Source organism: Hemiscyllium ocellatum, chromosome 1, assembly GCF_020745735.1.
Source record: "Hemiscyllium ocellatum isolate sHemOce1 chromosome 1, sHemOce1.pat.X.cur, whole genome shotgun sequence".
Classification (NCBI taxonomy): domain Eukaryota; kingdom Metazoa; phylum Chordata; class Chondrichthyes; order Orectolobiformes; family Hemiscylliidae; genus Hemiscyllium; species Hemiscyllium ocellatum.
In genome coordinates, this window is record NC_083401.1 from 151,409,847 (window position 1) to 151,423,945 (window position 14,099).

At 39.6% G+C, this 14,099-nt stretch overlaps 1 protein-coding gene across 2 annotated transcripts in view; it reads right to left on the bottom strand.

Moving 5' to 3' along the window:
- Positions 1 to 14,099, bottom strand: part of LOC132820599 (testican-3-like) — a 525,001-nt gene that overhangs the window by 158,041 nt on the left and 352,861 nt on the right. For both annotated transcript variants that reach the window (XM_060832813.1, XM_060832807.1), the window contains exon 6: positions 1,169 to 1,283. In XM_060832813.1, coding sequence (XP_060688796.1) covers positions 1,169 to 1,283 — 115 coding nt within the window. The remainder of the gene's footprint in view (positions 1 to 1,168; positions 1,284 to 14,099) is intronic.

A 14,099-nucleotide genomic window follows, 5' to 3' on the forward strand; every position in this document is an offset into this window, starting at 1 on the left:
AAGCCTTATAACTGATGATGATCATAAATGCTTGATTGTTCATCTTGACAAAAAAACTTCAAAAAGTCATCCAAATTGACTGTAAAATACAAGATAAATAAATCAACATTCCCTTTGACAGCTGTGTCAACAACCCCTCATGAGTTGGATCCAGTATTGAGGTTTGAAGTTCAAGCAAGCGTGCATAATAAGAATCACCAAATTAACCAGTTATAAGGGATTTCATTGCACTACAGTATAAGCAAAGGCTCCAGTTCTGACTATGGAAATCTGTAAATGATAGATTGAGCTTACTAATTTGTCCAAGCTTAAAGGTGAAGAACAGATGGCAGTTGTTTCCCAATTAAAAGATTGAAGCGCCAACTAACAAAGTTATATCTAAATATAAATACTGTTCAAATCAGGATAACAATTTATTTCTTGGATAATACACTGCAATGCACTGTAGCACATTTCTACTTAATCCATGGTGCTCAATTTAGTGATGATCTCTTTTAAGAGAAAAATTCCTATCATTAATCAATGTATTATGAACAGATTTAACTGATTGCACAGCATTACATTATAACCTGAGAAGTTGTCAAAAGTTTTGAACTTACTTGTTAACAGGTTCCTGAACCCGGATGAAGTTTTGAGCCTTGGTTACGACACTTTGAGTCATCATGAAACACATTACTTTTAGACCCCAGCCCAACTCCGTGATGATTTTGAGGCTTTTAACGTGCTAACCCTGCAAAGGAGCTAGCATGGACAGGAATAACGTGTAGATTTGGGCACTGTTCCTGTTCCCATGCTGATCAAAAAAGCTGGTTCTGCAAACTGGGATAGAACCTCTATGCCTGTATTCCCAGTCAGGCTGAAAACTCCAGCCTAAAAAATACTTTATCAGTTTCTACATAAGGAAATACATTTTGAAATACCATTATTTCTGAAAACAGCCTGGAATAAGTGAACTGAAATAGTATGATTTTAGCAAAGAGCAACACTTAAATGTGTTAGTAAAAAATGCATATATATTATACTTCCAATGCACAGCAAATAAGACAAGTCTGGGAATATAACTTTTACACTCATTCTCCAAAATCTTTATTAAAACGGAGACTACGACATTGGTGTTCATTTTGCACAACATCAAGTTGTAAAAAGTGGGCAAAATATTAATACTTACCTTTCCTTTCATCTTTTCCTTCATTGTATGGTTTATCTGAGGAGCAAGGACACCTCCCATCACATTTGAGTGAGATCTGCTTGCCTGAAACACATGCTTGATATTCCAGTTTGCACTATAAAAAAGGAAAAAAATGAAACTGAATGATCACTTAAAACACAAATAAATTATTCAAGGAACTGTATTTTACATGCTTTACAATACATATATAAACCAATACAAAGCCATAGGTACTTTCAGCAGTACTGGGGAACTGTGTGCACCTGCAAACAAGTCATTTCTCAGTGAAAAATGCAAGGTCATTTAGTTAGTGTTTTCTGGAATGAGCTGTCAGAGGAAGTGGTGGAGGCTAATACAATTGCAACATTTAAAATGGATCAGGATGGGTATATGAATAGGAAGGGTTTAGAGGAATATGGGCCGGGTAGTGGCAGGTGGGACTAGATTGGGTTGAGATATCTGGTCAGCATGGACAAGTTGGACCGAAGGGTCTGTTTCCAAGCTGTACATCTCTATGACTCTAAGTGTTGTAACTGTACAGTGTTTTCTGTCACTTAGGAATGTCAATCAGATGTCTTACAGACACTGTCTGGAAGTTGTTTTGGTCTACTAGTCACTGGAGTAAATCTTAATGTTGTGCGATAGCGTAAAATGAGAATCATGAATCCACAGTTCACTTTACAGCTCTCCAAGTTTAATAAAGAAATTGGGAGTTTTGTGAAAAAGCTGAAACATCTTACAGAATTTCATAAATTCAAGTTTACACCATGATGTGAAAAAATGTTTTTTTGCAAAGAGACCTTGGAGTGCAGGTTAATAGCTCCTTGAAAGTGGAGTCGCAGGTAGGTAGGATTGTGAAGAAGGCGTTTGGTATGCTTTCCTTTATTGGTCAGAGTATTGAGTACAGGAGTTGGGAGGTCATGTTGCGGCTGTACAGGACATTGGTTCGGCCACTGTTGGAATATTGCATGCAATTCTGCTCTCCTTCCTATTGGAAATATGTTGCGAAACTTGAAAGGGTTCAGAAAAGATTTACAAGGATGTTGCCAGGGTTGGAGGATTTGAGCTATAGGGAGAGGCTGAACAGGCTGAGGCTTTTTTCCCTGGACTGTTGGAGGCTGAGGGGTAACCTTATAGAGGGTTACAAAATTATGAGGGGCATGGATAGGACAAATAGACAAAGTCTTTTCCCTGGGATCGAGGAGTCCAGAACTAGTGGGCATAGGTTTAGGGTGAGAGGGGAAAGATATAAAAGAGACCTAAGGGGCAACGTTTTCATGCAGAGTGTGGTACGTGTATGGAATGAGCTGCCAGAGGAAGTGGAGGACGCTGGTACAATTGCAACATTTAAGAGGCATTTGGATGGGTATATGAATAGGAAGGGTTTGGAGGGATATGGGCCGGGTACTGGCAGGTGGGACTAGATTTGGTTGGGATATCTCTATGACTCTATGACATCCCTGAAATTACTTTTTACCACTTTTATTCTTTTGGTCAATTTGTCCTGCACACATGGATTGAATTATCACTTTCTATTTTACTTAGTTTTTAAAAAAAATATTATAAAGTCATCTTACATTTGTCTTCAGTCAAAACCAAGAGTGCAACTTTAGACCAATCAGACAGCACACAAGACCTATTTGAACCATGAGCATGCTCATGCTCTTAAAGGATGCAGTAATTAGTTAAAAGCTCCTGCAAAAGTTTCCTTTTCAGGCATATATACAACTCGCTTTTGAATTTCAGGCAGAGACTCTCCATGTATGGTGGAACCAATTCTCTGACTTAGTGGTGATTAATTTAATCGAGCTGAGTTGTCAAAATCAGATACAATGTACAAACCTCCAAAATGGTGCCAATATACAGGGTTTTTCAAAGTAATGCTTCTGAAATATTGCGATAACGTTTGCACAGTGGGCTGGACATGTCTGCAAAAAGAGATCTTGTGGGCCAAATGGGATGTAGGGAAATGGTGATGATAAGATCTGCTTGGTCATCGGTTCATTGTTTCTTTATTCATTCGTGGGATGCAGGCATTGTTGACATTTACTGCCTATACCTAATTGCTCAGTTGGCCGTGAGGAGCTAGCCACATTGCTTTGTGTCTGGAGTCACATATAAGCCAGATCAGGTAAGGATGGCAGATTTCCTTTCCTAAAGGACATTAGCGAATCAGATGATTTTTTGTGACAAAGGTTTTTTTCATGGTTATCATTAGACTCTTAATTCTAGATTTTTACTGAATTTAAATTCTACCATCAGCTGTTTGAAACTGAGTCCCTAAACCATCACCTGGGTGCCTGGAATAATAGTCTAGCAATAATGGGGTCATCACCTCATGGAGTGGCTGAAGACCATAGCAGCACAATGGTCAGTATCAATGACTGTAAGACAACTGCGGGGTCACAGCTTGCCATTTCTCAGGTTTGGTGATTTTTATTTGTTTTCTTCAATTCACCTTTCAGCCCTACACCTAATTCGTATTGGTATCATCCTCAGGTGACATGAAACTGTTTTTTGTCCTTATTCTTATAATCAGTCATCATGCTATATATAAACTCTAAAACTTTAACTGGAACTGCAACTACAACCTGTCCAATTATAAATGACAGCTTCTGCCAGAGTGAAAAATTGCAGCTATGATAGTTTTAGCATAGGCTTCAAAGTCAAGAAACTCACATGAACTCAGATCCCTTGAGTAAAAATAAGGATCATATATTGCTGCGAATCTACTGCTATTGCTGCACTCAACGTAGTTTTCTGCAGAAAATTACCCTAAGGATTTTAAATCAACCAGTATGCTTTACTGCAAGCATTGCTACTAAACTAGTTGTTCAGTTGACCAACAGTGTGACAATAAGCTTAAAAATATAACACTCTTCCAATGTCAGACAGAAAAGCACAAGGTCGTGTCAATTTGAACAATCAAATCACTCGTGTGCTAGATAGAGAACTGAAACTATATTGTACAGTGAACTATGTTTTTCACAAGCATTAATAACAGGTTGTATGACTGGCTATTCTACTCAGGAAGCTCAGTTATTACCTGACCGGTGCTAATGTCATTTTTCAAACTGATGGAATCATAAGTTTCTAAATTAATATGATGTTCCACTATATACTAAACACCAAACATAAGATAGAATCTTATGCTCTTAGAATATGAACATGAGTAGGATCCATTTCTGTGTCCTGATCCCACTGTTGGTGTCTCCCTGGAAGAGTTTTCTTCAGACAGAAAACTGAGACCAGTCTTTAAGGGACAGTGGGCTAGTCCCTGTGACTTATAGGCTCAATTAGAGATCTTCCATCGTGCCAGCCTCACTGGCAGAAATAGGCACTGCCAGTGTGATGACGCATGTATTTTGAAATCCTCTCTGAAGCAGTATTAAGTTGAAACTAAACAGTGATCACCCTTATGGAAGGAAAACCCCTTCATAGGAAGCCTGGCAACTGCTCCTGCAGCTATGTGCTTGACTCACATTGGTGGGCTCCTCTATAGTTAGGAAACTGTAGTACTATCTGTAATCAGTCTACTCATCAACATTCAATTAGCTAGATCAACTATCTCCCACTACCCAGTAGGAAACCTCTGCTGGTGATGACCTTTGAGAATGTATCAGACCACTAACCTAACACTGATATCTATGTAATTTCTTCCAATCTCATCTTCAAGCCCATCTTCAAACGACTAGAAAAATTCTCCCGTTGTGCACAATAAATTTCATCCTCTGCAATCCATAATGATGTTTAAAAGAAGTTTTTGTAAATGCATTATGTCCATCAGTTGTTGGAGGAAGTACGTCCAATAAATCAGTCATTGCATTAGGTTTGTTACTTACCTTCCTCGGGTTCTTGATAATTCTATAATACTACAATTTGCAATATAATCCAAGCTAATTCAATAGAAACAGGATTATTTTATTCTGAGATTGTGTCTCATTTTTCTAGACTCCACAGCCAGGGGAAACAGCCCTTCTGCATCTAGTCTGTCTGTCCCTTCAGTGCACAAAACTGATTCAATTGCCCTGCCAGCAATGTACAGGTAGTTCTTCGCAAATGCATTGGCTGTGTACTTGTGCAACTCTGCATTATAGAAAACTCATGCTTCAGAAAGTGTTGGCGATGTAATCGCGTTACAGCCAAAACATTTTACAAGTTTGAACTTTAAAAATAGTGTCCCCAATTCGTCAATCATGCTACAGCATGAATGAAACAGTATTTAAATATCAGCACTTCCAATTTAGAGGGTACATTTCTCTGTGCCTCAACTCACTGACCTTGTAATGTTTTGAACTGTCTTGAGACCCTGACTAAAACCTTGTAATAAGCCCTACCCTGTGCAAGGCAAAATTTAATATTTCCACCTAGCAACTTGTGAAAGTGCCTGCTCCATGAATGTTGACAGACACTGATGCTGGCTTGACTAGCGTACACAAAAAGATATAACTAAAGAATTTAATCACAAATAGTAAATTCAAGCTTCCCTGAAATTCAAAAAGTACTCAAAACTTTGTTGTCCAAATTGAATTTAAATTAAAACTTAAACTAACTCCCTGCTTTCTTGCCATTCTTTGATGGTATTTGAGTGCTGCTGGGAAGATTATTGCTGATTGCCTTTGATCGGAGTATCCTGCTGAACCTAGTCAGGGGCCAATTAAGGGTCAACTACATCACTGTGAATCTGGAACAGGCCTGATTGGGTAAGCAAGGCAGAGATTGTTTCCCTGCATATATATGTATGAACCAGGTGGGTTTTTTATGGCAATCGCTTCCTGTCTTAGACTAAATTTTAATTGCAGAATTGTTTATTAATTAAATTTAAATTCCACACACAGCCACATTGGGATTCAAAACTGTACCCCCAGACAATGAAGGAGGATCCCACTACTGTTGCCTATCGGATTGTATTGGTACATAACTTCATAGGTGTCAGCTTGGTAAAGCAGCACTACATCTACTGACTCCAAAGCAATGTAAAGATCTGACTCCAGAGATGGGAGCACATCATCAGGTCTACATTTCAGGACAGTACTGAGGGAATGTGTTTTGTTAGGGTTACCAAGTAAAAGACATTAGCTACCCATCTTTGCTTTTTCCAGTCAAGATAGAAGATCATTGGAAAATTTGAGGGAGACCTGGCTTTCTCTATAGTCTCTTCCTGAAGTACATCCTAAACTCTCCATTCCTTTGACTGAGACCTCATTGGTGTCACTATTTCCCCATGGCTTTCTGTTCTGCCTGAACCAACAAGACCACATGCTCTGTAACTTTCTTACTCTGCCAAATATTGTTGTATGCGGTAAATGAGGATCTGTAAATACCTTACTTCTGATCAAAACAAAGTAATTGAAGTAGTATCAGCCTGAGGAAATCCTGGGTTCAGCTGATAAATCTCCAACATTCATGTCGGTTTCCTCCGGTTGCTCGGATTTCCTCCCATAGTCCAAAAATGTGCAGGTTAGATGAATTGGTCATGTTAAATTGCCCATATCATTCAGGGATGTGTGGTTTAGGTGCATCAGTAAATGTAGAGTGGTAAAGTAATGGATCTGGTGGATTATTCTTCAGAGAGTCAGTGTGGACTTGTTGGGCCAAATGGCCTGTTTCCACACTGTAGGGAATTCTATTCTATGAATTCATAGTCATCTCACTTTTAAGACTTTAGCCACTCCACCTTACTAGTGCTCCTTGATGCCACACTTAGCCAAATGCTATCTTGATATCAAGGGCAGCCACTCTTTTCACTTGTGAAATTCAGCTCTTCTGCCCATATTTGGACCAAGGCTGTAATGAGCTGAGTAGTTCTTGCAGAATCAAAACTGAGAATAAGTGATGAGGTTATAAACAGAAGTGTCACTTGATAACACTGCCAATGGCACCTTTGATCATTTTACTGCTGATTGAGAATAGACTGATAGAACATAAGTTCAGGATCAGGTTTGCCCTATGTTTTGTATACAGGACACAGATTTTTTTCCCAGATTGGCATTTCGATGCCAGTCCTGTAACTATACTGGAACAGTTTGATCATGGTCACAACTAATTTTGGAGCAATTGCCTTCAGCACTACAGCTGGAATGCTTTAAGGGGCTTTAGCCTTTGCTATACCCTGAAACCCCCTCAAATGGAGAGACAGTCTAATGGTTTCTAAAGTGAGTTCCAGATGGTACATTATTCATGGCATTTCTGATGGAATCAGATATAAAAAAAATACTTTTGAGACTTTTCTTTTTGCTGGTCCCCACAAGACTCTTCAAAATTTAAGATTTCAGTATCATGGATGTAAGATACTTATAGTCAGGCAGCAGGGAAGAATTTTCATCGATGATACCAAAGAACAGCTAACAATACAGCAAATGGAGTGAAGGACTCAATAAAAGAGCCTCCAACAGCCACATCTTTGCTGCTAACATCAGTGCCTGTCTTACATCATACCTTCCCTGGATGACTGTATCCCGAACAACCTCCCCTCTGGTGCTGCCTGCTGTCGCCATTGCAGCCCCAGCTATTGATTGTCATGCGCCCTCTTCTGTCACTTCCTTTCATTCCTCTCCAGAGTTTACAGAAATATTGGGTGTATGAGATAGATGAGTATCTCAGCAGACAGCAGTATCAGAATGCGTGCCTTGGATCTGACAAACAGTCTGTGTTTCAATTCATTCTATTGTCCATAACTAAAATTCCACCAACATTCACTGAATTCTTCCCACTCCAATCTCTAATCCTGATGTGCCATGTGATTTGGAGGGACTTTGAAACGTTTGCAAATAAAACCTGTAAAAATCCAACCTCTTCATGCCAACTTCACACTTGCCCCAACAGCCTTGATCCTCAAGCTCAATTTGTTCCTTCCCTTGATAACTGTTCAACTTGCCCTCATTACCCTGGAACCTATCATTCTCCATTTTGCCATTTCTGCCATTGAATCGGGTGGCACGATGGCTCAGTGGTTAGCAGTGCTGCCTCACAGCACCAGAGACCTGGGTTCGATTCCAGCCTTGGGTGATTCTGTGTGTGGAGTTTGCGCATTCTCCCCATGTCGGCATGGGTCTCCTCTGGGTGCTCCGGTTTCCTCCCACAATGCAAAGATATGTCAGGTGAATTGGTCATGTTAAATTGCCTATAGTGTTCAGGATTTTTGGTTAGGTGCATTAGCCAGAGGCAAATGTAGAGTAAAAGGGTAGGAGAATGGGTCCAGGTGGGTTACTCTTTGGAGGGTTGTTGTGGACTTGTTAGGCCAAATGGCCTGTTTCCATACTGTAGGCATTCTATGAATCTACAGCCATCTCCAGCAACATAACATTCTGATCTTGTGTGAAAACATTTTTCCTCAAATCCCCTCTAAGGCATCTGCCTTTAACTTATTATTAACTCTTCAACTAAGGGGAACAGCTGCTTCCTATTCACCCTCATAATCTTATGTACTTCTATCAGGTAACCCAATCAACTTTCTCTGTATCAAAGAAAACAACCCAAATTTATCTGATCTCTCTTCATAGCTAAAATGCTCCAACCAAGCAACATTCTGGTGAATCTCCTTTGCATTCCCTCCAATGTAATCACATCATTTCTATAGTGTGGTGACCAGAACTGAACAAAGTACTCCAGCTGTGGCTTAACCAAAGGTCTCTACAGCTCCAACATGACCTCCCGCTCTTATAATCTACACCATGATTGATAAAGGCAACCTATGCATTCCTAACTATTGTATTAAGCTGCCCTGCCATGTTCAGAGGTGTGTGCACCAGTACCCCAAGGTTGCTGTACAGTGTCTTTCAGTCAGTATGTTAGGAGTCTTCTAGAGACATGCTCATGGTATCCTCAGTGTATCATAGCATATGACCTAAGGGTGTAAAGATCCTATATCCATCTTCCCTTAGATCATTTAAAACATAATATTCTATTGAAAGAATGTGTCATTTTTGCAACATTATATTTAATGCTAGCTCAGGCACACACATGCCTTAGGAATGTAAGCTTTGTACGTAAATAGATCACTGAAATCAATATAAGCACTCACAAACCTGTTTGAGTATATTAAAGAAGTAACAAAGAGGATTGATGAGGGCAGAGTGGTAGATGTGATCTACATGGACTTCAGTAAGACGTTCGACAAGGTTCCCCATGGGAGACTGGTTAGCAAAGTTAAATCACATGGAATACAGGGAAAACTAGCCTGTATACAGCCTGGATACAGAACTGGCTCAAAGGTAGAAGACAGAGGGTGGTGGTGGAGGGTTGTTTTTCAGACTGGAGGCCTGTGACCAGTGGAGTGCCACAAGGATCAGTGCTGGGTCCTCTACTTTTCGTCATTTATATAAATGATTTGGATGTGAGCATAAGAGTAGAGTTAGTAAGTTTGCAGATGACACCAAAATTGGACGTGTAGTGGACAACGAAGAGGATTACCTCAGATTACAATGGGATCTTGATCAGATGGGCCAATGAGCTGAAAAGTGGCCAATGAGCTGAAAAGTGACAGATGGAGTTTAATTTAGATAAATGTGAGGTGCTGCATTTTGGGAAAGCAAATCTTAGCAGGACTTATACACTTAATGGTAAGGTCAGAGGGACTGTTGCTGAACAAAGAGACCTTGGAGTGCAGGTACAAAGCTCCTTGAAAGTGGAGTAGCAGGTAGATAGGAATGTGAAGGCGGCATTTGGTATGCTTTCCTTTATTGGTCAGAGTATTGAGTACAGGAGTTGGGAGGTCATGTTGAGATGTACAGGACATTGGTTAGGCCACTGTTGGAATATTGCTTGCAATTCTGCTCTCCTTCCTATCAGAAAGAGGTTGTGAAACTTGAAAGGGTTCAGAAAAGATTTACAAGGATGTTGCCAGGGTTGGCGGATTTGAGCTATAGGGAGAGGCTGAACAGGCTGGGGCTCTTTTTCCTGGACTGTTGGAGGCCTTATAGAGGTTTACAAAATTATGAGGGGAATGGATAGGGTAAGTAGGCAAAGCCTTTTCCCTGGGGTTGGGGAGTCCAGAACTAGAGGGTATAGGTTTAGGGTGAGAGAGGAAAGATATAAAAGAAACCTAAGGGGCAACTTTTTCACGCAGAGGGTGGTACGTGTATGGAATGAGCTGCCAGAAGAAGTGGTGGAGGCTGGTACAATTGCAACATTTAAAAGGCATTGAATGGGTATATGAATAGGAAGAGTTTGGAGAGATTTGGGCCAGATGCTGGCAGTGGGACTAGATTGGGTTGGGATATCTGGTCGGCATGGACGTGTTGGTCTGTTTCCATGTTGTACATCTCTATGACTCTATAACATCCAATCACTATTTCCTATGTTGTGGAAGATAACAAAAGCATTGCCACATCAGGTAAAAGACAGTTTTGGAGGTAAACTCTGACCAGCCTAATGCCATAGAATATAAGTGTCACACGTAGCATTTGAGGCTGACCATCACCAAGCTGAATCCAGAACTCCCGAAATACACTGATTTTCTAATGGGAAACATAGGGAACCCAGACGAAAGGTAAGTTGTCATTTGCCATAGTACTATTAGTGGATCTGTTCAAATTTCAGAGATGACCTGAAGTGAAATACCTGTCTAAACAATGCTTTTACATAGCTATTGACATTGTTAATTTAGTTTTGTCTGAATTGTTGTCTGTTCATGTTTCCAGAGTCAGAAGTACAGAAGATATCATTTATTTGGCATTTATTTGATTAAAATGCATTTTGCTCTTCAGAGAAAACAAATTATAAATTGTAAATTTATTAAGATTTAGTAGATTGGATTCACTATTTTCTATAAGCATTGATACAAATATTTTATAAAGCAAGTACACAGTTTTAAGAGATTAAGGATGATCAATCTGTTTCTCAGTTTTGTTTCTCTTAGATACGAAAATTCTTCAAGCACTCATATAATTACTGAGGGCATCCAACAGTTTACAGGAGAAGAGCATAATATAGGGCAACATGGTGGATCAGTGGCTAGTGCTGCTGCCTTACAGCACCAGGGACCTGGGTTCAATTCCAGCCTCGGGTGACAGTCTGTGTGGGGTTTGCACGTTCCCAGTGTTTGTGTGGGTTTCCTCCCACAATTTAAAGATGTACAGGTGAGCTAAATTGACCATGTCAAGTTGATCATTGTAGGTTATTAGTCAGGGGTAAATATAGGGTAGGGGAATGGGTGTGGGTGGGTTACTCTTCAGATGGTCGGTGTAGATTTATTGGGCTGAAGAGCCTGTTTCCACACTGTAGGGATTCTAATTCTAACTAGTAAGTCAGTTTAATCTAGTGGTTTCTTGTCCAGATGCTCAATTGCTATGGAGCATAGCACAGAAACCATCGTGAACTGGCATAAAATATTACTAACTGATCATTCCGTTTATAACATGCAAAAAGTGCAAATTGCATAACATTTATGAACTAAAGTTAAATTAATTGAAATAGATATTAAAAATAAGAATCTCTTTTGATATTGCAGAATCTAAGTTTTCATTCTTTAGATATTCCATTTTATTTGTATATTATAATTTGTATGTTCTTTAGAATTCATTAATGAATTCCATTACGATTGCAGATTTTTGGACTTTAATGAAATAGTTAAGTCCATTATATCAAAATAATTTTATGACATCGATGTAAACTGAAATGTGAAGCAGAAACAGAAATAGCTGGCTAAACTTAGCAGGTCTGGCAGAGTTAAATGTTTCTGGTCTAGTAATCCTTGCTCAGACCGATAGTAGGTAGGAAAATCTATGGGAGGAGTGAGGTATACATGATAAGAGGAAATGAAGCACAGAGAGAGAGAGAGAGAGAGAGAGAGAGAGAGAGAGAGAGAGAGTGACAGATAGACAGGCAGACAAACAGAGATAGACACGGGGACAGAGATAGAGAGAGAGACAGAGAGATGATAATATGGACCATTAGTAGATGAAAATGGGTTGGCGGTGATGAAAGCAGCCCATTTCATAATGGACCACTTTTGTAGCGATAGACAAAGGAAATGAAAATTGATGTTAAGGCCATAAAATCATTTAATTTGATATTGAGTCCTGAAGGTTGCAGGGCCCCTATATGGAAATGAGATTCTGTTCTTCCAGCTTGTGTTGAGCCTTCCTGGAGCACTGCAGCAAACCCATGACAGAAACGTTTGCCAGGGAACACAATAGTGAGTTGAAATAACAAGCAACTGACAGCAATGTTGCGGACAGAACATAGGTGCTCTATAAACAGGTCTCCTAATCTGTGATTTGTGTCACCAATGCAGGGGAGATCGCAGTGTGAGCAGTGAATACAGTAGACTAGATTGAGTGAAATGTAGGTAAATCGCTGCTTCAACTTGGAAGGGGGTCTGAAGTCTTAGAGAGGAGGGAGAAGTAAATGGAAAAGTATTGCATCTTCTATGACTGCATGTGTAGGTGCTGTGGAGGTGTGAGGAGGAAGAGTGGACCAGACCATTTGGAGGGAGTGGACTCCGTGGAATCCTGACAAAGGGAAGGGAAGGTAATATAAAGTGAGGACTAGAGGGACCCTGTCAGTTTGTGGGAGGGAAGAGAAGGAATGAATGAAGGCAAAGTTTAGGAAATGGGTTGGATATGGCTGAGGGCCTGAGAAATCCTCAGTTGAGGAAAGAAGTATTGTTTCTGAGTACCCCCCCTGTGAAAGGTAGCATCATCAGAACAAATGCACCAAAGACAGAAAAGCTGGGAGAATGGAATGGAATCTTTACAGGCAGCAAGATGTGAGGATGTATAGTGCAGGTAACTAAGGGAGACAGTGGGTTTCTTACTCACTATTGGATACCTTACTGATAAAGTACAGGGGAAGCATAATACTAATTCAAATTAACGATCATCATCAGAAAATAAAGTCAAGTGAAAGATCAAAAAATCATAAATATGCGTTATGTTAAGTACAAATCAGGTTTCAAATAGCATATTTCAAGTCTGCAACATCCATTAAACTGACCTTGTTGCTAGATCAAAATAATCACCGGGAATTAGCTGGTAAATCTGGCTGATGGTCATTACAGTGTGAAATGGAGCAGCTTCTGGCACATGCTCATTATGCAGTCAAAGGTAGAAATCTAGAAGTTGCTATTAATAATATGCTGTATCTTTGCAAGAAGAACATTTGCAGACTCTTGCAAATATAAACAGAACAGAATTTGATGTGAATTTCAATCTTTTATGCACTATTCTCAATGCAAAAAAATTCAAGTTGTTAAACATAATTGATTGCAGGAACTGGGTTTTATTCACATTCTAAATTATAACTACTATGGGAAAGAAAATGAACAATAACAAATTCCTTGATCTCTATTTGAGGACTCATTCTGACATCCTTCTAGTTGGCTTCATTGTTTCTAGGGACCAGACATCACATCCCCAACACCACCTATAAAATGGTGCTGTAATGAAATTAGGGAGGGATCCTCTCTCAACTGTTATAGCTGTTTGAGTCAATGGCAAGTTGACCGCAAAATCTGAGATAATGGGAATATAGATGTTTCACCATTTGGGTTATCTCAGGCAGTTTCTTCAAACTGGCCAATTTTATTTATTACACAGGCCCCTTCTTCTTTGACAGTCCCTCAGGCTCAACAGTGACTTATAGGTACCAGTAGGTAAATTTTAAATGTTTTTACACATTAAACATATGTAATTTACTATGAACCTGATTGATGTATACTCTTGTGTAGTGCCTCATGGTTAGGAATATCAGGAGATCTTTAATGGGCATGCTCATGGGATCATTACTGTATCAGTTTGTGACTTAAGGATATGAAGGTCACATACTTCATCTTAACTCAGATCATTTGAAGCACGGACAAAAAATAAAAAGGCAGACAGCACAACAAACACATTGCTGCAAATGCATTTAGAATGTTACCATAATGGTACAACTTCTGAAAATTCCTGCAACTCTAAAGCATTTACAATTGGTCCAACAACAGCAGAAG